The sequence below is a fragment of the Acinonyx jubatus genome, chromosome B2, assembly GCF_027475565.1.
Source record: "Acinonyx jubatus isolate Ajub_Pintada_27869175 chromosome B2, VMU_Ajub_asm_v1.0, whole genome shotgun sequence".
Lineage (NCBI taxonomy): Eukaryota > Metazoa > Chordata > Mammalia > Carnivora > Felidae > Acinonyx > Acinonyx jubatus.
In genome coordinates, this window is record NC_069385.1 from 36,130,024 (window position 1) to 36,157,993 (window position 27,970).

General features: G+C 34.5%; 1 protein-coding gene across 7 annotated transcripts in view; it reads left to right on the forward strand.

The window, feature by feature from the left end:
* Positions 1–27,970, forward strand: part of PTPRK (protein tyrosine phosphatase receptor type K) — a 554,739-nt gene that overhangs the window by 320,106 nt on the left and 206,663 nt on the right. For all 7 annotated transcript variants that reach the window (XM_027056952.2, XM_053222257.1, XM_027056947.2 and 4 more), the window contains exon 7: positions 9,582–9,875. In XM_027056952.2, the coding sequence (XP_026912753.1) occupies positions 9,582–9,875 (294 nt within the window). The remainder of the gene's footprint in view (positions 1–9,581; positions 9,876–27,970) is intronic.

The following is a 27,970-nucleotide window of genomic DNA, read 5'->3' on the forward strand; positions in this document are numbered from 1 at the left end:
TAATGAATCAATGCAACAGAATATTTAGACCCAGGGATCAAGTTGGCAAACTCAGATTGTGTTTGGTTACAATTAAATGTTGGAAGATTTTTCTAGTTGCATAGTGTTAAAATACCTTAAAATCTGGAATTTAGACTCAGGAGATTTTTCAATGTTTTTTATATTCCAGCTGTGGAAGAGTCAGGATATTTTTAAATAATACTTTTTTTCTTGGTTATGTTGTACAGATTACAAATACACGTACATATACATGTATACATGTATAAATGTGTGTGTGTTGATAAAGAGAAGTATCATAATCTCATTATAGTAATTATGAAGTGGGTTTTTTTTTCTTTTAATTGCTATCTCTTGGTTTACTGGAGTCAGCCATTGTATCTTAATACATATTTTATAAAATGAATATAAATGGTGTTACTCCAAATCCTTTGGCCTATCACCTAGAATGGGATAATCATCTGTATAACATAGGCATATTTACCATGTTATTGTCATTTACAAATGTAGTTTCTCCTCCTTTCTCCTAAAAATATGTATGTATGTATATATGTATGTATGTATGTATGTATGTATGTATGTATGTATGTGTATTATTCTGCCTTGTAAAGGTGACTGATGGGATGGTAATATGATTACCTATTTACGACCCTAGACTGGAGGGAACCAAAGAGAGTTGAGGGCTTTTCCAGTTTTACTACTTACCTGATTGTTATTCTTAGAGTCAACTGGATGTTCTTCTGTCTAAATGCATGAACAGTTTTAGCTCTGACAAAGCTGAAATGAGGGATTAAATGGCCATAAGAGAAATCTTCTATATTAGCTTCTGACTCAATCAAAGGGATCCATAATTTTTATCATAACATATGTGGTTTCCTGCCATATGGATTGTGGTACTGAAGGAGGCTTGTGTAAATTTGTTCAATTATGGCAATAATTCATCATTCTGAACCAATTGATTACATAGATATTAATGAGGCAGAATCTAGTTTTGGGACAAAATTAGATAAAAATTCATAGGTATCTCGCAGTTAGATTATGTGGGCTAAAAAGCAAATAAACATTTTCTTTTCAAAATCCCTTCACCTTTTCATATCCCCTAAATATGAGCTTTACCTTATTTTTACTTTCTGCTGGCAGATCTAAAATAGTGTGCTGCTTCTGTGCCTTTTTATTTCAAGCAGGTAATAAAGTTATTGCAGCAATGTTTTCAAATCAAGATGAATAAAATGCCATGGCAATGCATAGGAGATAAAATTCAGTATGCAAAATTTGTAGTTTCGTTGCTGAAATGATTCGTCTTATTTCAGCACTTTAGGTAGCAGGAAAGAGCCATGTCAGTGAGATTAAATACTGTAATTCTACAGATCTTGCAGCTAAAAAAAATGAATACATATCACACAGGGATTGAAAGACAAAATTGCTGTTTAATATGATGAGTGGCGTATTTAGTATTAGAATTTTTCCTACCCTAGATTAAATTTTGTTCAAGAAACTCAGGTTGTCGGTGTATTCTGATATTAGTGCAATTGTATATTTTGATAACATTTCTAAATATATCAGGTCTTGATCTTAGGGTCAAGAGTTTGAGCCCTGTGTTAGGCTCCATGCTGAGCAATGGAGCCTACTTTAAAAAAAGAAAAAAAAAAAGACTGAGAATTATATGTTTGTGTCTGTGCCTTTTTACTTTTTTTTTTACAAGCTGGATAAATCATTTCATGCCATTTGGTTACTAAGCAATTGCTTAGAAAATGTTCTTTTGTTCCAGTCAACTAACTCCTTTAATTAAATAGTAACATTTTGTAGGTGCTGTGTATCAATGTCAAAGCAATCCACTACCTATGTGGTTCAAAGCTCAAGGTGGTAAATCTTACATTTTGAGGACTTAATTTCATCTCCTGAAAACAAATTACACAACTTAATAAACAAATAACAAAGTTTTACTGTTGCCATCTCCAAATGATGGCTCTCATGCTCAAGTTGTCGTCTACATTTTGTTGTATGGAATAGATAGGAATTTTTCTTACAGTGGCATAGGCAACTTTGTTTTTCAAGGTGTTATTGAACCAGCCATTCATTCTATAATTACTGAACTTAGACATTGATAGATACTGAGAATGTAATGATGGGGAAGTTTTATGAGCACATTACACATTTTATTGGAAAACAGAGCTAAAAGAAAAAGTAAAACCACTCGTGGTCTCAGAGTTCCCCAGTCACTGCTAGTAGCCTTTTGATGTATGTCCTTCTGGTGGTGATGGTTGGTGGTTTTCATTTTTTCTCCCCTAGGAGCACAGTTTTTACTTTTTAAAATGAAAGCTCTAATAGACTTAAACATTTAAGTGTCCCCTGACATTTGTTATATAATCTTAACACCTTGAGTTCTTGATGTTTGTGTGAAATTCTGTTGAACTGATCGACCATAAATTGTGTCTCTGTTTTCCTCTTGTTGAATATTTTGATTGTTTCCTTTTTTGCTCTTCTAAACAAAGATTTAAATTATCCCCTTACACTAAATTACCAGGAGTGAAATTACTTTACTCTTTAAACACATTTTTATTTCTTGATATTATATTGGTAGATTATTTTCCAAAAACGTGATCAGTTCACTTGCCCATAAGCAAGCTGTATACTCAAATGCCATTTAACTATGCGTCATTAACCGTGGTCAAGCCTGTGTGAATCCATGATCACCTATTCAGCGTTTGCAACCTCTTCTTCAAAATTCTGTTGCACTGCTCTTTTGAGAAATGGAAATGTAAGTGATGTAATTTTAGGTAAGTGTAAGCCATGGAGTGCTGAAATGAAGTGATTTTTAACATTGTTGTAGTGTTTCTCCAGAAGAGGCTATTGGTGTTTTGGACTGGAGAGTTCTTCATTTTGTGAGGCTACCCTGTGCATTTCTTGATCTTAAGTCACTTTCAGCCCACTCAAAGCCATTAGCACTCTTCAGTCATTTGAACAACTACCCATAGGGAAGAGGCACTGGGAGGAGAGGAAGAAACTCTTGTTTAGCTCTACAGAATTATTAGTGACAAAAAATGCATAGTATAAACAAACATATATCACTAAAGCAGAGCTTTGCTATTCAGTTGAAAATTTTCTCAATTTATTTAAAGTATTTCTACATACTTAACAGAAATCGTGTATATTTATTTCATGGTTCTCAGAAGTTTTTCGAAAGTGTGGGCAGTGGCCATCGTACACGCTTTCGGTAGTCTACCATAACTACATGCTAACACTCGTCTAATTTTCACGGAGATGATAAGGGATGGCACTAGCTCCTTTTGACTGACGCTTGGTCTAGGTGCTGGCATAGGAGCCTCAGGCTTAACAATATCCCAACTTTGTGATGTTTTAGTATTAACTTTATTTGACCAGGTCACGTTTCGGAGCCACCTGAATGATAGGATTTGAAAAAAATGTCTCTCAATTCGATTGTTGAATTTTTTAAAAAAAGGATTTCAATATATTAAATTTTAAAGTTATTTTGCTTAAAAATCCGTTAATGCACAAATTGTAAACATAATTGAAATAGTAATTTATCTGAGAGATAATTTATAGAATTTGCTAATCGCGTCATTGATATGAGCAAAAAATTTGAGATAGTAGCCGGAAGAGTGAATGGAGAGGTATTTGGCTGCTTAAGGAATTTATTACGACTGGAAATCTGAAGTGTCAAAGAAGTCACAGAGTGAAAATTATAGAAGAACTATCGCTCTTTTCATAAATATATCTGCATGACAGTTCATAAAGTGTGAATGCAGGAGAAACCTTGTTACATAAATCTGAAAACTTTCAAATGTGTACTTCATGTCAACATCTAAGGAAAAATTAACCAAATTATGTTATCTGTGTGATATTGAATGCCCAAAGAAAATGCTTCTAATTTTCTATACCTTGCTTTTCATTTCTTATGGGAAGAAAGGCATCTTATTCATCAGTGCTACTCTTTCAGATTTCTTGAAGCCCTCAAGTACCATTAAATTATATTGTTATCTTTTGGGGGGGCATAATTTAAACTCATTTGAAATTATTATAGGGTAGCTGATAAATGCTTGAATTATTTGTTGCATTGATATCATTCTTCCTGCTCTCACACTTCCTGTTCACAGTCTCTACTGTCTGTCCCCCTTTACTTCAGCATTTGATAGGTGATGAGGAAGAAAAGTTAAACAACATGAAGCATGAACCAGTGAATTTTCTTTTTTAACTGGAACTGGATCAGAATTTTGAAGAGGGGAATGATAAAGAAATAGAATAACATTGATTTTGAAGTGATCCATTCACTTAAGAAAATAAATGATAGTAAATAAAATATCTCCCAGGCTAACAGTTGAATATTGATTTTTACAGGAATTTAGATATGGTAAGGGAACATTGACTCCTATAGCCACTTTAAGTAATAATGTTCATCTTTATTTTTTATTTCCTTAAAAATATAAATAGCAAAAAAAGGCACTATAGATAAATTATTTGTTATTTATATTTTCCACTGCTCTGAACCTAACTATAAAACTTTCCTAGAAGTATTTTCTGCTCACAGGCTTCTTAACAAATGGAGAAAAGGTAGAGCTAAGATATTTCCCAGGAAGAAGGATGAGATTGTAGTACACATCTGTGGTAGGGTGAAAAATGCTCCTAAAGATAGCAGGTCCTAATCCTTGGAACCCATGACTATTTCCTTATCTGGAAAATGGCCTTTGAGGATATGACTAAGTTAGGGGTCTTGATGTAGGGAGATCTTGGATTACCCTTGTGGATCCTAAATGCAGTCACAAGTGTCCTTAATTTAAGTAGGAGGTAGAGGAAGATTTGACAACAGGGAGAAGAGGAGAAGGCACTGTAACAGGTGAGAGATTGGAGTGATGTGGCCACAAGCCAAGGAATGAATACCAACAGCCAGCAGATGTTGGAAAAGGAAAGGAACCGATTCTTTCCTAGTCACTTGGCGGAAGTATGGCCTGGTGCCACCTTGACTTCGACCCAGGTATACTGATTTTGAGTATCTGGACTCCAGAACCATGAGAGAATACATTTCTGTTGTTTTAAGCCATGAAGGTAGTGGTAATTTGTTAGAGCAGCCATAGAGGACAAGTGTAGGGCCATTGCCTGCTTTTAAGTGACAGGACTAATCTTGAGATACTTTTTAGTCAAGGCTTCTTTGGCAATAAATAAAACAGTTTGGAAGATGTTAGGATTGAGAGATAATTTGATTTGCTTATTGGATGGATGACTATCGAAGTGTCATTTGCCTTGATGTTTACTTCGCTGACTTTTTTTCTGGCTTTGTGGCTTCTATTTCTGATTCTGCATTTTATTATTTAACCGAATGTTAGTAAGTGACACATGTGTTTGTAAAATAGCATTGTAATAGGAATAATTGGATGAGGATATAGTTTCATAATGACTTATCTTGATTTTGAGACAGTTTTTGAAATTATCTGAAATAAATAAAGCAATTTGAATGTACAATTACGATTGTATAATAGGTTTAGATCTAGAATAATGAATGTAAGTCATTAATTGGAAGTTAATTGTTACATTGGCAAAGTTTATCCTGTATTTTGGGGATTGCATGCTTCAGTTGATACCTAGTGTACAATTGGGATTTATTCGCACCACACCTCTGGGTCTGATAGTGTATTAAGTTATGAAGAATATTAATATTGCTGCCGAACAATTACTTGTTCATTTGCTAGCTGATTAAAATTCATGCATAATTTATTGAAATGAATAGAGATTTTGTAAATAAGCCTTCCTTTTCTCAAGGGCCTAACAACAAAATACATATGCTAATATGAGGCTACTTTTTACTTCCAACATAAAAAATTTAATATGTAGTGGTATATTAGCCTCATTAATGCTAGATTTCAGTTCTAGTCATGCTGTTAATCAATGTATATGCTTCTAAGCCTCTCTGAGCATTGTCACAGTTCCCAAACTGAGCAACTGCTTTGATGACTAGACTGAACCTTTTGTTTGCTTGACCATAGCAAGTGAAATGTAAAACTGATCAGAGTGATTTATTACCCTTCTTCAGGCTACGCACCTGATTATATCAAACTCATTTCTTCATGTACACAAAACACTAGTTATGAATATTAATTTTTGGTTTTAAATTTATATGCTCTCTGGCAAAACGAAGAAAAATAGCAAATATGGGGCTTGTTGACATGTTTAGAAACGTAAAGTCTTTAAAAACCCTTATAATAATAATCCCTAGTTTACCAATGAAGATATTGTAATGTCAAGAAGTTAACATATTCACACTGACCCATCTATTCATGTGTACATTTTGTGAAACTAGAATGTCCAGATGTCAAATTTCATTTTCTTTATTATTATTATTATTATTTTAATTTTTTAAGTAACTTCTTTTTTTAAGTTTATTTATTTGAGACAGAGAGAGAGTGAGAGTAAGTGGGGGGAGTGGGGACAGAAAGAGAGAAAATCCCAAGCAGGCTCTGCACTGTCAGTGTGGAGCCTGTTGAGGGACTTGAACTCACAAACCGTGAGATCATGACCTGAGCTGAAGTCAAGAGTCAGATGTGCAACCGACTGAGCCACCCAGGTGCCCTGAAATTTCATTTTCTTTTACATGTCATTTGGTTAAAGATAGAAATGATAGAAGAAATATCATGCTTTATTTTTTCACTTGTTTCTAATAACATGTTTTAGCTTTTTCTCTCTTTTTCTCTCCCTTCTGCTCTCCTCCTTTGTTTGCTTCTTATTTTCCACAGCAGTGATGTGCAGGGTTTTGCAGGGTGAGATTTATCATTCAGTATACACTTATTAGTTCAGGTTTCAGAATATTTATAAATTGAGAGATTAACCAAGGTTTGTTATTCATAATTCATTTGACAAATCGCTCCATCATGTTAATATGAGACCTCTTCAGGTTGTTTTTCAGCTGTGATGTGAGTGAAGCATTGAGGGTTTGGGTTAGACCCCCAGTAATCTGTGAATTTAGCTGCATTTACTACTTAACTTAAATTAGTCAGTATACGAGCCATCTGGAGTGAAAATAAACCTTGCACATGTGAGGCAACTCAGTTTATTCGCAAAAATACAGACTGCTTCTTAAAATGTGTGCAACATTTAGATAGTCTGTGAAGATATTTGCATTTCTTCTATTATGCTCATTTCTCTATTCAGTTTCATTTCAGTTTAAGGTTTAGAAAATATGTCAACTTTATCTTTCTCTCTGTCTACTAAGACTTTTGTAAACTCGAAATGTAAAAGTCATTTAGTTGGTAAAAGTTTATGATATGAAATGTCTAGCTCTTTCTTTAGCAGATAAATGAAAATCCTGAACTATTTTGGTTTTATTTAAACTTTTTATTTTATGAGTGACTTCTCAAGGGAAGTCGGTTGTGAACATTGGAAGAGTTCGCCCTCTACCCAATTTTGACTCTATATTGTGGGAGCAATTTTTAAACCATGAGGAACAGATGGTGTTAAGAACTACTTTCTCCTGGAAATAGAAATAATTCTACATGTGAAGTTTATGTACCACATACATTATCTTATTTAATTTCATTTTATTTTCACTCGATACATGAGCATAGTGAAACACGGCTCATGCGTTTCTACTAGTTTGAAAGCTATTGCCATAAAGAGCCATGGTACTGATGGGACCAACTTCATATGCTTCAAGTGATATGGGATAGAAAAAAAGGAAGTTGGTGTTACTCTGTAGACATCTCCACCCCATGTTATTATTTTTTTTTGCTTTTAAATTTTATCTGAGTATAGCTGACACACAATAGGACCTTAGTTTCAGGTGTACGATGTAGTGATTCAACAAGCCTATACTATGTCTTCTGCTATGCTCACCACAAGTGTAGCTGCCCTCTTTTACCACACAACATTGTTACACTATGTATCTGTTTGTTTTCTACATCACACTCATTTTAAAATAATGAATTCATTGACTTATTGTTATTGTGCCTCCCTTGCCATATTATCTGAAAAAGCAGTGTATAGAACAGCCTAATACTTACTAGTCATTCAGTAAACATTTGTCATATGAATTTTGGAAGAAAATTACTGACAATGACTTTAGTTTGCATAGAGATCTAGGCCAGTTAGTACTATTCCTTATGTTAGGGGTGTTTGTAACTCAGGGGTTCATAAAGTGAAAACTATACTTTTATACTGTTAGGGCCTAAAAGCAAATCTTGGGCTACAGCTGAAAACCCTTCATTTAAACCTACATCAGAAGGTAAAAACTGAGGTTTTGTTTTGTTTTGTTTTGCATTATGTATTATTCCAAGTATGTGTTGCCATTATAATAGAAAATCTACTTTGAAATTGTCTTTTTAAGTCCCTACTATCTACATCTTCTCCAGTCCACCCCTCCTGAGGGAGAAGAGGAACCATTGTGTGGTGGCAGTTAAGCGTTTTCCTTCAGGGCACCTGGCTGGCTTCAGGTTGTGACTCTTGGCCCCACATTGGGTATAGAGATTACTTAAAAATAAAATTAAAAAAAAAGTTTTCCTTCATATAATTTACTTTAACTCTTAAAACACACACACGTGCACTTTTAAAACAATATTTGGGCAGTTGTTACCACTTTGCTAAGATTAACACTTTCCTTTAAAGTCTTTTGGCTTCCCTGAGAAGTGGTATTCAAGAGATTCAAAGAAGTCCCACCTGATCACAATGTACTAATTAGAACATCTTCATGACATAGGAGTCCCTGTGGAGAGACCACATGGACAAAGTTAGAGCTGTGGAGTCCTTCATAAAGTCCAGTATCAAATATCAGCTACATCATTGTTAAAGGAACGGGGGGAGCCCAAATTCATCTTTGATCATTTCTATAAGTTCGAACATTTCAGTAATGTTTCCCAAAGTTTCTTTGAAGCAAATATCTTAGCTGTCCAAAAAATTAAATTGTAGTGTACCTTTGACATTTGAGTTTAATGCATGATGCATTGCTTTATCACATGCTACTCCCAAAGGCTAGCGATATGTAGTGACTTGTGATTTGGCCTCAGTGTAAATTTCAATTTCTTACCTTCTGTGATGGGTGTGTAGAAACAAGTCAGCACTTGGCATCAGCTTCTACTTTCAGCTTTGCTGTTCCTTCCTCTTTATCTCATCTGCAGGAACTCGGCTTTGGTTGAAAAGCAAAGCAAAACCAAAAACACTGCTTTGCCATATTTCATGAATGAAATAAGGAGTTAAAACAGTTTTCATTAATTTGAAGATTTGTAGAGGTCTTAGGACCTCAAGAATGTCAAAGATCAACTGTACTCAGTAGCTAATCAGAGCTATCCATCTTTAAATATTTTCCTTTTATTTCCCTTGGTTACTGTGCCTGTACAAGTTTATCTCCTGGGGAGACATGTTTTTAATAAAAAAAAATTTGTGGTAAAAAGGGTCATATCCCATCTGTGAAAGTATTTGTTCTTTAAAAGTACAGTTTCCAAATCACTCATGTTCTGGTTTTCCATAAGTATTTGTTATGTACTCCTAAGTAAATTATTCATTGAGCTTTGAAAGACATTAACATACCCATGTAGTGCATTCTTTTGGATTTTTAGCTAATTAGGTTGCGCATTCATCTCTCCTAGAACCACCAAGACCCATTGCTCCACCCCAGCTGCTCGGTGTTGGGCCTACATACTTGCTGATTCAGCTGAATGCCAACTCCATCATTGGGGATGGTCCCATTATCCTGAAAGAAGTGGAGTACCGAATGACGTCAGGATCCTGGACAGAGACGCATGCCGTCAATGCTCCAACTTACAAATTATGGCATTTGGATCCAGATACTGAATATGAGATCCGTGTTCTGCTTACAAGACCTGGTGAAGGTGGAACGGGGCTCCCAGGACCTCCTCTAATCACGAGAACCAAATGTGCAGGTAAGACTGAATAGCAGGCCAGTCTGCCCAGTGAAGGAATCTAGCATTAGACATATACTATATGTACAATATTAAACATTCTAATTATTTGCTGCATGATGTAGTCACACTGTTCTAAAAGTTCAATGAATTTGGTAAAGAGTAGCTTTATATCATAATTGGACTGATTTAGAGCCACGTGTTTCTCTACTATTATTCAGTATTATTGTGAATTCATAATCTTTTTTATGTGGCAATTTTGCTCAGCTTGCTTGTATTCAGTCCGACATTTCTGATAGATGCAGGTGTAGGCACTGTTACTACTGAGAGACAGATTTTGCAATTCAAATAAATGCTGAATACCTCTTGGCTATGTAGAAATTGTCTCCCTTGATAATTTGGCTATGGTCATTGCAGAGGCCATTTCTGATAATATAGATTAAAAAGTTACTTTGAACCAGGTCTCGGTGAGATCAATTCTTCTATTCAGTGTGACACACAGTTGTAGAATATACAGAGGCTTGTAATTGCCCTCCCCGTGTCTGAAACAAAGTGGTGGAAATAATAGCATATGGACAAAACACAAAAATGAAAAGTGAAGTAAAAAGCAATATATAAATATACATTCTAATTGTACCATGTTGTTATGATGGGAGAAATTGTTAGCTGTTTATTAAAAGCCACTGAAAAGTTTAAGTTATTAGAGTGCGTTTTTAGTGTACTGTTTATTATTGCAAGTACTTTAATTTTTAGTTTAGTTGAAAGAGACATTTTTTATCCATCAAACATCATGTTGAAACACCTGCAGAGTTAGCACATGGATCTATGCATCTTGAACATTTAATGATTTAGGTTTTGAAAATTGAAAACTAATACTGTAGAGATCTATGAAAATGTAAATGCCTATAAATGTCTTTTGTTTTCTTGAACATTTGTTTGGCATTTATAGTATTTTTAATTTTAGAATATTTTGGGGCAACTCACCAAGAGAACTGATCTAAAAAGCAAAAGCCAAACCCATGAAATCACCTGATACACTGCCATCTTTAAATATTTTAAAATCCAGCTCAATTTTTATATATTAATGTTTACATACACATTTTTATATATTAATATTGAAAGATGCTCACTAACAGGGTGTTTAACTGCTCAATTCTTAGTCTGAGATTTAGACAACAGAGTTTACTAATTTGCGGTTTTGTATTGTACATCGATTCTGTGGTTGAAAAACCACTTGACCTAGAAGACATCGGTTAAGTCTCTACGGCTCAGCCTGAATCACACAATTTGCTTTTTAGATTTTCTGTACAGCTCAGTCTTTTCATTCTAGGCATGTGGCAAATTATTCTCATTATAGTAGGTGGCCTTTCTGAGGGAGAGACAAGTGGACACTACAACCTCAGGTAGTTAGAGAAATAATTTGAAGAGGAGACATCGCGGACACTAAGGAAGTAGCTCACTCTGTCTTCCAAAATGAAATAGCCCATGCTAACATAAAAAGATGGACAATGGAGTTCATTTTACTAAGGATATTGCTTCCATATGTTTTCTAGTAAAATTACCTTTCTTTCTACATTTAATCTTTATAAGGTACATACAAATTAAAATAATGAATGGCAATTTACTGTTCTAGTGGTCTTATTTTTGACTTTTTGCTCCCCCAAGTTTTTATTTCAATTTCAGCTAATTAGCATACAATGTAATATTAGTTTCAAGTGTAGAAGTTGGTGATTCATCACGACAAGTGCTCTCATTAATCCCCATCGCCCTTTTAGCCCATCCCTGCATTTACCTCCCCTCTAGTAACCATCAGTTTGTTGTCTAGAGTTAAGTCTGTTTCTTGGTTTGCCTCTCTTCCCCGCCACCCCCCCAACCATGTTCATTTGTTTTGTTTCCTAAATTCCACACATGAATGAAATCCTATGGTATTTGTCTTTCTCTGATTGACCTATTTCGCTTAGCATAATACTCTGTAGCTCCATCCACGTTGTTATAGATGGCAAGATTTCATTCTTTTTTATGGCTGAGTAATATTCCATTATATATACATAATGGATAGATATCTATCTATATCTATATCTATATCTAATCTATATATCAATATCTCTCTATCTCTATCTATATATCTCGTATCTTTTTTATCCATTCATAGGTCGATAGACATTTGGTATCTTTCCATAATTTGGCTACTGTTCATAACTTCTTTCTGACTTCTGTGCTCAAACTTCTTTCTTTTAAATATCTCATCCGTTTTAACTTTTAAAAGTTTTCATCAAAGTAGACCATTAAAATTTAGCAGTACCATACAATATATTGTTAATATAACATGATTTTTGTTTAACTAGGAATTATTTGAAATCAGTCATTGATGTGTGAGCCAATGGAGACTGCAAGTATATGAGATTGTATTTTAAAGCTAATTATGCTATATTAAGTAGATGAAAACAGCATGTTAATGTGTTTGATTTATCCTTATTGAATGCTTATGTTGAGAGTGAATATTGACTACTATAAGTAAAAATATGACTATAAAGTGCTTTGAGGTATTTTATTTGGGGAATAACCTTATCTGTGTGGGAGGGGATAGAGTAAAAATAACTTGCACTCATAGCTGCTTTCAAATTTATAAATGCCTTGACATTTTGGAATTATATTGCTCTTTTTTCCAAATTCTTTATTTGAAAAACATTTAATTTGTGGGCTCTCTGGCATAAAATTGTGTCAGACTCACTGACACTTGCAGTTTTTCTTCCAACTGTAGAAAGTTTATTTGTTTTTAAAACTATCTTTCACATGTTTTGAGTCCTTGTCACATGTATTTATTCATTTATTAATGTCCTCAGAAGATGTGTTTGGTGCAGATATTTATGGTTAAAAAAAAGCACTTAGTTTTCAAGTACATTTGGATTTGAGAGAAACTGTGGTTACTGTTTTATCAGGAATGTCTACTAATCTTGCTCTTTTATTAGAAAAGGAGGGAAATATGTACTGTGTTAATTTTTAAACAATGCCTGAAAAGCAGAAGTTGGATATAATTGATAAATGTTGTGTGTCTAAATACGGGATCAGTATTGATTGAATATATGATGTCTGTCTACATCTCTTCTTCAAGATCCAAACTCCTTTCTCCAAGTTTAAGATCTCTGAGCCTTAACCAGCACCTCCACTGGCCTCAGCCTGGTATCCTGTAACACAAAATAGAACACAGCTTATGCTAACTGTGATATTAGCTGGTATTTAGTAATGATTTCAGAAGCCTACACTTTTTCATAATCCGGGGATATAATTCTTTGGAAACTCCAAAAATAACCTTTGGAAACGTTCCCATTTCATTCTGTTAATTTGTGTAAGCTCTGAATACTGATTCTACTTCCCATTTTAGTAAAGACTGGGAGAGTGCCACACTGCAGTTGCAGCGTTAATATCATATGGTTGAATCAATGCTAATTACTATGATATAGCTATTTTAATACACCTTGCATATTGGCAACCAGGAAGCCTTAAAAATAAGTATAAAAACTTCTCCGCTCTTTATTTGTGTCTGATATAAATTTCATATGAAATTCTTACAGATAACAAAGGAATGATGATTATTTTCTGCCTCTTAGAAATTCTTAGTTTGTTTTGGTGTACCATAGAGGAACAATTTTTGGGGCGCCTGGGTGGCGCAGTCGGTTAAGCGTCCGACTTCAGCCAGGTCACGATCTCGCGGTCCGGGAGTTCGAGCCCCGCGTCGGGCTCTGGGCTGATGGCTCAGAGCCTGGAGCCTGTTTCCGATTCTGTGTCTTCCTGTCTCTCTGCCCCTCCCCCGTTCATGCTCTGACTCCCTCTGTCCCAAAAATAAATAAACGTTAAAAAAAATTTTTTTTTAAATAAAAAAAATAGAGGAACAATTTTTGACCACTAAGTACCCAAAGAGTAAATTAGTTACTATTTACTATGTTAAATATACCATTTTAATATATTTAAGTCATTGAAATTTTATTTCTGGCAGTAGTAAATTTTATTTTCTTGGCAGAAATCTGTCAATAAATAATTTTACAAGTTAATTAGGTGGTTTTATTTGTGTGTATTAATGAGTAAATTTTATATTTTAAAATGCAAATTTAGATTTTCATAGTTAAATATTGGTTATTATTGCTTTATAATCAGCGTACAGAGTGACTGTATCATGATACTTTATTTTCAGACTTGTGGGTTAGATATATTATTTTCCCAAGTTTTTAGCTGGTGAATCTAAGACTCAGGAAAAAGAAAACAAAACAATGACTGGTCCAGTGTCAGACAGCTGGGCACCTCGGACTCAATACACATTTTCTGGTGCTTGAAAAGCCTTAATTCCTTTCCCTTTCTCTTAGTATGGGTGATTTCTTTCCCCTTTCAGAGGATTATGGCATGAAAGTCTAACAGGTAAAATCTGAAAGGGATGTAGATTTTTAAAAATAGTATATGCATGGCTAACTTACTCCCTGAGAAGCATGGCTTAATGTTTGCAACTTCACTTTTATTGAAAGCACACTTGATGAGTGTGCTTAACACTGAAATTTATGCTGCGTTTTAAATGTTTTAAGCAGTTAAAGAAGTGTAAAACAATGTTTTAATTTTTCCCTTTCTGAATATGTCCTGCCTAGTTGCCAAAGCTGTTTTTTGTTTTCTTCCTAAAGTGCATTTAAATCATTTGGTAAGTGCAGTTACCTGCTTCAGGGTCTCTCATGTTAGGAGAGGTGATAATTACAGCCTCTGGTGACTATAGCCACCCACGCCTGCCTCATGCTTCTCTGTGCACCTGAGGGGTATGATTATTTCACTGTTAGCTTACATCCTGACCCATGTTGTTGTTCACATAATGCTTCTTCAAGCATTTTATGAATTTTAAAAAAAAGGTATAAATGTGAACTTGTTTTAAATGGGAAGTAATTCAAAACTCCATTGAACAATCAAAGAAAGTATGCTTGTTTTTTCTGTGTGTCAATTTCCTCTGGGTATACCATCTGGTAGAGAAGCTAAGAAAATAGTTTCTTTTTCTCTTATTAAATGGAAATAAAATACACCATCATCAGAAATTGTCTTCATCGCATGCCTTGGCAATTGCATGTTAAAATTGCTCTTTTAAATTGCCTTCTGCTTCTGGGTAACCCATTGTAGCACTGTTTTATGATTAACTGACATTTTAGCAGTATCTCCCTTATAGGGAAGGTCAAGAGTTCAGAGTGTCCAGAGTGTAATAAATTTACGCAGTTGGGAAAACTACTCTTTATTCTTACATTCTAGTTCAATGCTCTTGACAATTTTTAGGGAAACGTGTAGATCTATGAAGCATTGACAAAGAGAGTGTGTTATTTTAAACATAACATTTACTAAAAATGCATTTTTTCTCTCATATATCCAAAATGGGAGACAAAACAATACAAAATGAAATAATGCTCAGGCATATACCAGAAACCACAAGGTGAGGAATTAAATTTTGGCCTTTTGGCTATACCTTCATCAGCAAAATGGAACCATATATTGATTTTTACTGTGGTCTAAGATAGTTATCAATCACAAAGACTAGCTATCATTGAAACTCAGCCTTGAGGTTAAAACAAAATAAACAACTCTGTAAGAATTGGTGTGGTTTGACAGTGTAAGGATACTATTTGATTCAATTTGAAGGCTTGTTTTAAATTTTTTAAAAGTGCGTTAATTTCTAAAATATATTTATGCAGCTTTGTTTTTGAGCAAGAATTTTAAAAGGCAATGGTATTAATATTGAGGTAAAAACACTAAAGATAAAAAGCCAAAGGAAAGGATTAGAGAGCAATTTTTCAATTTTCTGAAAAATCCAGGAGTAAATTTTTTTTAAAAATTGAAGTATAATTGATATATAGCATTGTATTAATTTCAGTAGTACAATATAAAGACATTTCTATATATTGTAAAATGGTAACCACAGGAAGTCTAGTTACCACACATCAATGTACAGTTACAATTTTTTTCTTATGATGAGAACTTTCAAGATCTACTCTCTTAAGCAACTTTCAAATATGTAGTACAATATTATGTACTATAGTCACGAAGGTAAACATTACATCCTCATGATTTATTTATATCATACCTATATAAGTTGGTACCTCTTGGTCTCCTTCACCCATACCCACCCTACTACCTACCTCCCCTCCGGCAACCATCAGTCTGTTCTCTATATTTAAGAGTTTTGCTTTGTTTTGTTTTGTTCATTTGACTTACTTTTTAGATTCCACATATAAGTGAAATCATATGGTATTTGTTTTTGCCTGTTTGACATATTTCACTTAGCATAATACCCTCAGGTTCTGTCCTTGTTGTTGTGAATGGCAAAATTTCATTCTTTTTATGGCTGAGTGGTATCCGTGTGTGTGTGTGTGTGTGTACACCATGATTTCTTTATCCATTCATCCATCAGTGGACACGGGTTGTTTCCATATCCTGGCTACTGTAAATAATGTTGTGTGAACATAAGGGTTCCTGTATAGTTTTGAACTAGTGGTTTTTCTTTTCTTTGGATAAATACCCAGAAATGGAATTGCTGGATCATATGATAGTTCGATGTTTAACATTTTGATGAACTTTCATATGGTTTCCTGCAGTGACTGCATCAATTTACATTCCCTTCAAGGGCATACAAGTGCTCCCTTTTCTCCACGTCTTCACCAACACTTGTTCTTTCTTGCCTAAAATACTTTTTTTTTTAGATTTCTTTCTTTTCAGTGCATAACAACTTGATTTCCTTTTCAGATTTTGTAGAGGATATTTCAGTTGGAAAGACATGTATTTATTCAGACGAACGTTTATTGGCTTCTTTCTTTGTTAACAGCACTGGGTTAAGTACTAGGTCTTTACAAGCAGTGTCTTGCACTTAAGTCCCTAGTAGTCTCCAGGAACAGACCTACAAAGAGTAAAATGCAAAGTGATAGGAATTCAGAAACTTTTTTTTTTCCAAAGGAGTGCTTAAGAGAAGCTGTTGCCAGGAAAGGAAGGCTTTAAAACTGGATCTTAATAATTGGCTTTGCATTTTTAAGGCAGAAAAAAATTTAAAAAATAGAATTAAAGACAGAGGAAACCTATGTTTAACCAAGTTGTAAACATTGTTGATGTTTCTTGGGTTCTGAAAATAAGATAGAGCATTGGCTAACTCTGGACTGTGCTAGAACCCAGGCTGCCGGTGGCATGTGGCCAGGTCTGAGATGATCCAGACTGCTATCCTGTTGTTTTTAAGAAGAAGACTGACATTCTTAGATTTGGTTTCAGAAGGATTATTCCATTTCTGTGGAAAATAAGTTAGAGCTAAGGAAAGACTGGAGGCAGAGAGACCACGAAAACATGCTTATAATAATAAAAAAAATAACCTTGGCTATAATTTTCTGTACATCATGTCTCTCTCATCTTAGATCAGAAAGAGGAAATCTATAAATTTGTGGATAATATTGTCATTCTTGATAATCAAGGAAGTTCCTTTTATTAAAGGGATTTTAATGACATTTTATAGGTGATGTAACTTCATTATTAGATTCACTGTTCTTTTTCAAATAAGTGGGTTGTGCAATGTTATTAAAATGCGTGCAAATTCCATGGCATAACACATTATTTTAGAGGACAAAATTATAAAAGATTACAAAAAAGTTCAAGAGCTACAGTGTATTTGATGGAGTATTGATTTATTGCATAAATCTCATTAGGGTCAAATTTGTATACATTGCCACACTTAAGACTGTAGAAGATATAACATTAATAAGACAGGATTACTACTCCTAAGGAACTGAAAATCTAGTGTTAGACCCATAGTAATGACAAGAATGTAGTAAGTGATATAATAGAAATATAAAGTACTTTGGAAATCCAGGGTCGAGAGGGATAACTTCTGACCAAAAAATATTTTTTTCCCAAGCAATATGTTTGAAAACAATATCAACTTATCTTTTCTAAACTGAGCCGGATTAATATTTGTGATGAATGAACCTGTAACCGTACTAATCCCTAATTCTGTAACTGTGGAATGACATATAAAACAAGGTGCAGCCAATAGCCATCATATGGCTGATTGGTCTTCTCTTTCCCCTCTACCAACACATAGGGAAACTATATGCACAGATGGAAGTATTAAATGGGAAATAGAAGTCACACCCTGATTAAATCATCAAAGTAATTTGTTTGGTTCTTTTGAATTATCTGGGACCCATGGATTATAGAAATGTGATTATAAATTTCTATGAAGCATATATACTACAAATTTCCAAGAGAGAAGGAGGGAGAGAAAGAGAGATTTATAATGTAATTAACTTCTGTTAACTCTTCCAATGGTCTATAATGCTAGGAACTCCCAACATAAGGGTCATAGAACTTGAACAACTATGAAATCATCTTTTATACTACCTCTCTTATTTTTTACCTCAGGCACTGGATGTACAGTTAACCATACGTACATGTCCTTATGGGGCACGTCATTCGTAGCTGTATAATTAACCAAATAGAGCTGCATTGCTTTCAGCTTAAAATTGTCTTCTTTTGACTTGCTTTGTTGCTAGAAAGCATTTGGTAACCAGTGAAAATGACACTTTTTATTTATCCATAGTACTTTACCACATGCTGAGTCTGTTAACTGTATAAAAAAGTGACTTTATAAAGATGTACCTCATTATTTTCATCATTTAACTTGACTCTTAACTAAATCTGAAGGTGGGGTCATCATCTTAGGATCTCATTTCCTGGTCTTCACGGTCTTCCTACCAGATGTGGCCTTATTATAGCGAATAATTGCTGTAGTGATGCTCCTCCATGCTCTTTCCTCTCCAGCAGCCTGTATATAAACAGCAGAGGGGAAAAATCGTATTCAAAGGAAAGAGATAATGAGTGAATTCTAATCTCAAGTGTTGTAAGTTACATTATACTTTGGGAACCCAGTAAAAAATGAACTTCAAAGGGCCAAAATTCATGCCTTTCATGTCACCCTAAGCAAGATCTGTGCAAATTCAGCTGTCACTCCATATGATATGGCCTAGAAATCATTGAGTGATGTCCCTTTTAATTGTCTTAGCCAAATCATATGGGTAAAGTTTGAGTTTAAATGACTCATCTGTCATTCCTTGGCTTTGTTACTATTTCCCACCACTACATAGTCCTTCACAATAAAGAATAATAATCATTCATAAAAACGTTTATTTTTACCTGTTACTTTACTTCTAAGTAGGTACTGTATTCTGTCATGTTATATCCAACCCTCAAAATTTGCATACATCATATATTAATGTATATTTTATTATCAAAACAATATATATAGTAGTTTCCCCTTTTAACAGTAATTAATTTTTTACCAATTATTAGGTATTTCTTTAAGTCAAGAGCATCTGAAATACTTGCTCAAGACTCAGGGTAACATCTATTGGAAATCATAATTTCTTCTCTATGATAGAGCTTACAGGTGAATAAAGGAATAGGTATCTGGTATTGAAATATAAATGGCAGTCGTCTTTGAAAAGTTTTAATTAGGTACTTTATTAAATTTAACTCCTTTTTCCCATTCAGTAAATTATAAGAATATAGGAAATTTAAGAAAATGTTTTAAAGTTTCAATTTCCCCAATACTAAACAGTATTGCCTTAAGCTGTCATTCATCTTACCACCTTTATATATTGGTATTTTATATTTTATTTTTTATTATTATTTTAAGTAGGATCCATGCCCACCATGGAGCCCAACGTGGGTCTTGAACTCACGACCCTGTGATCAATACCCTGAGATCAAGACCTGAGCTTAACCGACTGAACCACCCAGGCGCCCCTATATGATGGCATTTTAAAGCACAATGCTTTGGGGAAAAGGCTAATGTAACTGAAAAAAGCAGCTGGTATATTGATGCATTTTTGAGAATTTGGACAAGTATATTGGAACTTGCTCTGTAATTTAAGAACTGCAAAATGAAGACGACAGTAGCTATTCTCTCGCCAGGTATGCCATCATGAAGCACAATAGTGCTGTAGAGTATGAAGCTTTGTCCTTTTTAAACCAAGGCAATCTATCTAAATCAGATTATTAACATAGACTCTCTGATGGGTTGGGCCAGTGGTTTTGTTTTTCTTGAGAATTTAGTGAATGAGCTTTGAACCCCTACCAGGCACTATGGGAGAGCTAGACATAAGGTAGTGAAGAGAAGACAACCTTTCCCATTTGTCCTGTTTTTAGAAGCAAAATTACCAGGTAATTTGCTGAACATGTAGATCTCCTTCTAACAAGGGACAGGATGTGGAAACCGACTCTTTCTATTCAGGCTCACTTCAGTGCGGTCCTTTGTTTTCCCCCTATGTTTCCACCTCACATTAAATCCATCAGAATACAGAGTTCTCCTTGTTGCTGGAAACAACTGTGAGCAAAGGATTTCTCAGAATCCTCCTTCCAGCTGGATCAGATAATCCTTTAACTTCTGTCCCCTCTTCACTACTGGCTTACTCTCCACTGAGGGAAAAACTCATTTTTAATAAAGGCTAAGTTCTGTCAGTGAACCGGTTACTTTTGGAAAAGGTCGGCTCATTGAATCAAATTTACCTTTGATTTTCCAGCTTACTTGAACTAATTTAGGTTTTCTTTTAAAATTTTGCGATCAATTTTAGCAATTTGGACACTATGTTAAAAATTACATTTCTGAGGAATACTGAAAAGCAGAATCATTGTTCCAGATTCCCCATTTTCTTCTCTGCTAAATTCTGCACCGTGTGTGTGTGTGTGTGTGTGATGAATGTGTCTGCTTTCTTCAAAACAACCAGCTCCACCCTACTTAGAGGGAAAAAATGTGTCAGGGGTGCACTAACTATCCCTAAGCTTATGTTTTTGGAGGTCCCTTGCTGGAAGTCCCAGATTTTGTAAAGAGTTCATTAGAATTCATATGCCCAAATTGTTTTTATAAATTATACATAACAAAGCATTACACGAAATTTTGCAAATAGAATTTGTTTTTCAAAAAACACTTATAATACTACAATATTTATACAACTATTGTCATTTTTGTTAGTGCCGTATTATTTTTCTCTATGCCTGAGTTTTTTCTTTAAGTTGTAAGTCGAAGATGTATAGTTTTACATTCTGCTTATTTTACTTGTCATCAGTTAACTCATTTCTTGTCATTCTGTAGGACATTCTATTTTTAATGATTGCTTAATATTCTATTGGATCTATGTACTAGAATATATTTAACCACTCTTATTCCTGAAAATTTTGACTTCAACAATTGGCTATTGTAAATGCTGCAATAAGAATTTTTATACATAGCTTTCTTCTACATGGCTGAAAAAGTTTTGACACATACTTTCCAATTACTCTGCAAGTATTGTATCAATGCACTTCACTGGCAGCTGCAGGGGCGCACAGGCAGCCATGAAGTTTTAGAACGAGAAAGAATTTTATAGGAGGTGTCTGGGTGGTTAAGTTGGTTAAGAGGCTCATTGTTGATTTCGGCTCAGGTCATGATCTCACAGTTAATGGGATTGAGCCTTGCATCAGGCTCCACGCTGATCATGGAGCCTGCTTGAGATTCTCTCCCTCTCTCTCAGCCTCTCTCTTTCAAAAAAAAATAATAAAGAAGAAAGTATTAAGAAAGTACTTTAGACTTAATCAAGTTCAGTGTCCCATTTAATACCATTCTGTACGCTTGCATACAGTAGTGAAGTGATTTCATCAAGTTCAAAAAGCTGTTTGATGAGAAAACCAAGACTATCATTCACATTGCACTTGTTTGCTTTTATATGATTATCTCCTATATCCCAGGCACTGCCTTAAGTGTTGGATAGTCTAAGACAAAGACCTCACTATGTAACCTTTCAAAGTCTAAGGAATCATGGTCATAGTATTTCAGATTGAGAACTTACTAGGCATCAGGCACTAGTACAAACTCATGGCTACAAATCCAGACTGCCTGAGTGAATTTCTGTGTGATGCTGCCTGGAGAGGTTGGAAGATGAGAATGTAGGTACATAATTAGACCGATAAGTAGTATAATAGATGTGCTTTTAGGCTCTCTGGGAGCACAAAAGATCCTTGAAGTATAAGTAAAATTTCATCAGGCAGCAGATTATGAGAATTAGCAGTTATGAGTTAAAGTTTGTGAGTCAGGAAAATGTAGATTGAAAGCTGGCTCTAATAATTACTACTGGGCAAGTAACTTAAATCTCTCTAATGTTTCATACTGTCATCCGTAAAATCATGACCAATAATTGAACTTGCCCAATTTGATATTTGTGAGATAATCAGTGATGTGCTAAGGCAGAGGATTGATGGTTACATTTTTAGGAATTTTACCAGACAGTTGTTAAAATGATTATTGAAAATTAAATTATATAAACTTCAAATTATACCAATTATATTTTGAGTGAAAATAATGTATACTCAAAGCTTCCTAATTATTTTTACATATTGCACCATTATCTATGTTTTTCTAGCTATTTATGTCTATTTTATCTGTATGTTGGAGATAAATACGATGATGCACTAATGTTTATTTCCTCCAATTTGGTCTTGGGAAGCTTAAAACTGTAGTCACAGTATTACAGCATATTTGCAAATGCAACAAATCGGGTGTTTTGGTTTTGTTTTTTTTCCCCTCATCACCTTCTCTAATTTTGGAGAGCCAAAAACATGCCAAAAATGTTAAATAGTTTTGCACACCACTAGAAATAATGCATGGAAAATGCTTATCTAGCACATAAGAAGATCACAATAAATATTAACCATTACTACATTACAAGCCATTTCACTGAAAATAGCTCTTCTGTGATATTTTAAAAATTATAATTTGCATAAAATCTGCAGGAATTATGTGGTGAGTACCCATATATCTACCACTCTAATTTACCTTTTGCTATAGTTACTATACCACATATCAATCCACCTATTTTTTTATTTGTCCATCAATCCATTTTAATTTTTTAAACTAATACATTAAAATATTTTGTTGTAGGGAGTGATTTTTAAAAGAACACTTAATTTTAATTTTTTTTTATTAACATGTTTAGGATGATTCGGGTTTTTTTTAGAAATATTTCTCTAGTGGTGGTTTAGGAAAAGGACTGAAAGGAGATTTCAGGGAGATTAAAAGGCTGTTACATCAGTGTAAGGAAAAATTGATCAGTGCCTAAACTGAAGCAGTGGAGATAAGATTTCCAATGAGGAGGCACAGTTGAAAGAGATTTGAGACGTTGCAATCAGTCACATTTTGTGATACACTGGAAGTGAATTCTGGCTTGGAAAATAAAGTATAGTAACAGGTCTTAACTTGAAAATGTTAAACCTCCGGGAAAGTTTGAGAAGAAAAGTCACTATGTTTAGTTTTCACAATGAGATATTGGGTAGGCAGTTACATTCATGGGTCTAGAGATGAGTAGAGAAGGTAGAGAGCACGATATAGATTTGGGTGTCCTTACCCTTTCATTGATGGTGTTGGGAGTCATGGGTATGCTTTTCTTGAATTAGAAACTCAAGTATATTTTATTCAATCACATTTAACAAATTATACTTTTTGGGGGGTGCGGAACATATTATGTACATTAGTATCTTATTGCATGAACTGTCCAGATTACTCAAACTGTTAATGCTTTTACAAAGAACCAGTTTTAAAGTATACAGCATTTTATATTTGCAAATACATTAAGCTTGTGCAGTGTATGCTTTTTAAAGACCGATTAGTTTGTCTAATTGTGACATCCATAGGTGCATTTTAAGTATTCCCCATAACAGGCAGCTCAGCTTATTATTAATTATTATGCCAAGGCAGAATCAAAATGTGGTTTAGTGTTGGTTTTCACCGGCTGATTGTGGGCAAACTTGCAAATAAACAAATGTCTGTCTTCTTTTTGACTTCTTGTGGTGCCTCAACTCAAAGATTCATGGTACTCTTCTGCAGAATGTATGCTCTTCAGGTGCCCCTATACCATGGACAGGAGAGGGTCATGTGTCCCAGGGATTAACAGCAGTGCTAGCCTGCACATTCTTTGTGATGCTAGTATGGGACAGTGTTGTAGATGCTAGTATGGGACACTGGCATTTTCAGTGATAACAACTTATTGTTTTCAGCGTTGTATCAAATTCTACACTTGATTTTAAAAATGAGCTAAAGTAATTAATCTGTTTGCTTAAACCTTTTAAATCAGCAGCCTCTGTAGGACAAACTTAAATATCAAGACTTTCCAGGGATTTTCACCAGAGTGGGGGAATCAAGCACCTGTTTCAGCGAAGAACAGAAAATAAGTATTTCTACTCTGTCAGATTTTAGTGGAATTTTTTTAGTCAGATTTTTAGATAAACTAAAAAGTAGGTCAGCAAGATTGAGTCTGTATTATAAAACAGCAGTACAAATATCATCTTAAGGAAATGAGTCCACAATTGCCATTATTTAAATAAAAACAGTGAATCTCTAGTGATTCATTCCTTAAATGATTCGTTAGTCTTTGAGTATAATGCTAGTTGTATGGGCTAGTGAAGTTGGATTTCTACTTTTTTAGCTCACCACTTTTTTTTTTAGTTCACTTTGAGAGAGACAGAGACAGAGACAGAGGGAGGGAGGGAGGGGCAGAGAGCAAGGGAGAGAGAGAGAATTTCAAGCGGGCTCTGCACTGCCAGCACAGAGCCCTATGCAGGGCTCGAACTCACGAAGATTGTGAGATCATGACCTGAGCCAAAACCAAGTCGGATCTTAACTGACTGAGCCACCCAGGTGCCCCAGCTCACCACTTTTTCTTTCAGTTATAATATTTTTATAATTATAATTTTGTAAATAATCAGCAATCCCTTTTTAAAGTCATGTTTAGTCTAATCAGTTATTTAGTTGTGTGCAAGTTTAGCAAAAAGATTTTCAAAATACTTTCTAAATTGGTTGATCAATTCCTTTATTATATTTTAACAAGATGAATTAGTATCGCCTCTAATATGAAATTGGCTATGAGAGAAAGTGTCAGATTTGGAAGTCTGCTAAGCTCCTGGAAATATGTTTTGACAGAAATATGTATGCACATATTTGTGATAGTAAAGTTAAAACTGGATGATATTACTCTTAAATTAAAAATCAAAAATTGATCTGATGAAGAAATTTTTAGAGTTAGAAATATTCTTTCATATCTATTGTTACAGACCTTTAATTTACCAGTCATCAAAATTCTGAAAAATAGAGAAAAAAAATGTGTGCCTCTTTTAGCAGAACATTGGAATGGAGCTACTCCTATATTACAGATAGTACATGATATTTTAATCTTCATGGGGCTAATAAAGCATTTGTTATATTGTGTTTTTTAGCAAGAAATAGTGCATAGGTCTTCAGTTAAAAAAATGTGTTTCAGCTTGGACAGGTGGTATTTAAGGAGTTTAGAGTGAGAAATGGCTTGGCAGTATAACAAGGCACATTACAAGTGCCTACCTTCAAAGGAAAGAAAAAGAGATAGACATTTTCCATTACTACCTACTGTTAAGGTGCTTGAATTATCCCCTAAACAACCTCATGTACTATTGCTTGTGGCAATAATCATGCACTGTCGTTTTTTTTTTTTCTTTTTTTTTTTTTTTTTGTACTAATATGAAAGTGCAATTCAGTCTTCCTGACAAATACTGCATTACTTTTGGCTTGGCAAATTTTTGTCACTCAAACCAGTTGATGTGCAAGTAGGATGTGACATGCTGGCTGAAATGACTTTGGATGAACTGTATTGAGGAAAGTAAAATTTTACTTATGGTGTTATTTTTCTATTCCCCTTTCCTTCTCTCCCGAACCCACTCTGCCCTCACTCTTGCCCTGAGTTTAGATTCATCCTACTTCCTTGTTCTTTTATAAGCTATGTCATTATGCCAAGGAAATGTCTTATAGTGAGACTGAAGGAAAGTTTTCTTACAAGTATGTATGTCGTTTGCTTCTTTATTTTCTCGATTATGTGTGTACCTGTGTCCATCACACCGATGTACAGTCTAAAGGATTTGCAAAATTTTTGCTTGCTTTATGAGGGCTCTTTTCCCAAAAAGGCCTAGGATACAGTTTCTATAACCCTAGCCTCTTTAAACTCATTCAGAATCTGTCAGTTGGGGTGAAATATGAACATTATGCCTTTTTGCTTTTATAATTTTATAGTTATGAGCTTTATTCTTCTGAAATGTCCTTTACAGTCATGGGTAGTGCAGATGTATTTTTAATTTTTTCTTCTTTAATTGTTACATCTATATATTCTCATGGAGTGAAGGTTTATTACATTGAAATAAACTTCTCATGAAAGGCTTATTAAATTATTTCTTTAAAAGATGACACATGAATTCTCAGAGCTAACTCCCAATGAGGTACTCCTGAGAAAGAGGTCATTTCTCTGGTAACCTAATATGTCGTGTAAGGTCTGTTTGTGTTTTAATTTTTTTAATTTATTTTTTTATTTATTTTGAGAGAGGGGGGCGGGGAGGCAGAGAAATAGAGAGACACACAGAATCCCAAGCGCCATCAGCACAGAGCCTGACACAGAGCTTGAAATGACAAACCGTGAGATCATGACCCGAGTCGAAATCAAGAGTTGGATGCTTACCCAACTGAGCCACCCAGGTCCCCCTGTTTGTGTTTTAAATAAGGTCATCGAATTTGGAAACATTGTCTTTAGAAAATACCCACTAAAATTAATAATTTTCCCACCTTCCCAAATAGTTTGGCCGGGAATTACCTGAGTCTTCAGTCTCTTTATCATTCTTTCCCAGTGGAGTAGGCTATACTGAGTAAAAGCGTAGAAGTAGTTATAGATATTGATATAGATATGGATGGATATAAATTAAATGTGGACAGAGATATGAAGATGTGGATATTTTCCCACTGACTTGTTTGTGGCTGGCAGGGCAGTTCTGCCCTCCCCCGATGCTCTGTGCTCCTGCAGGTGGCACTTGGGAGGTTGGTCAACTTGATAACAGTCATGGCATGGAGATTCTAATTATGTTTAAAACTTTGTGTTATTCAAAATGTAAATTATCATATCTAAACTAATGCTTCAGGAAATCCATATGCCATTTAAAAAATTTGTTCACAGTTGAAATAACTTTGAGTAATAAAGCAATTATTAAAATAGAAGAAATCTCTTAATATCACTTGAAAATATTCATTCAATAGGATTTCAGCATTTTGTCACTAGTAATTTATTTACAAATGTAAATAATTTTCTCCCATGTTCTGGATAGCGCATGGCATTTGTTATAAAAATGTTCAGGCCATCTCAGTTGGTAATTCATCTTACACACACACACACACACACACACACACACACACACACTTTTAAAACTAACATGGTACTTGGGGCGCCTGGGTGGCTCAGTCGGTTAAGCGGCTGACTTCGGCTCAGGTCATGATCTCACGGTTCGTGAGTTCGAGCCCCGCGTCGGGCTCTGTGCTTACAGCTTAGAGCCTGGAGCCTGTTTCGGATTCTGTGTCTCCCGCTCTCTGACCCTCCCCCGTTCATGCTCTGTCTCTGTCTGTCTCAAAAATAAATAAACGTTAAAAAAAAATTTTTTAATAAAATAAAATAAAAATAAAACTAACGTGGTACATAGTAGTGAAAATTGGAAAGAAACTAAATGCTCAACAGTAAGGGAATGATTTTATAAATTATGCCATCTCTATTAAATATTGCATACCCATTGAAATTATGTATATAAAGTCTTAATTTGAATATAATATAATGGTAGGTGAGAAAATCAAGCTATGTTGAAATATGAAAATAAGGTAATAATTTTACAGGCAATTTTGTTACTTCTCAACATTATTTAAAGTCATTTATTTATAAAAATAAATGTTAAAAAGAAAATTTACCATAAACAAAGAAGAGATTGGTGTTTAGCAATGGACATGAATTGAACTAATTCAGAGTTCATATAAACTTTCTTACCTTGCTTTCCATATCTTTAAAATTGGGATGATTATATTAACATAAAGGGTCCATTTAAGGACTAAATGTGCTAGTGATGTTGCAAGTAAATATTGAAAACTTAGTTCTGGTTGCTCACACACACATTTTTCTATGAATAGATATAATTGAGGGTTTTGTAAAGTCGTGCACTTTGAACTCCACAATTAATTTAGGTTGGGGCTGTTTTATATCAAGTAATAGCCT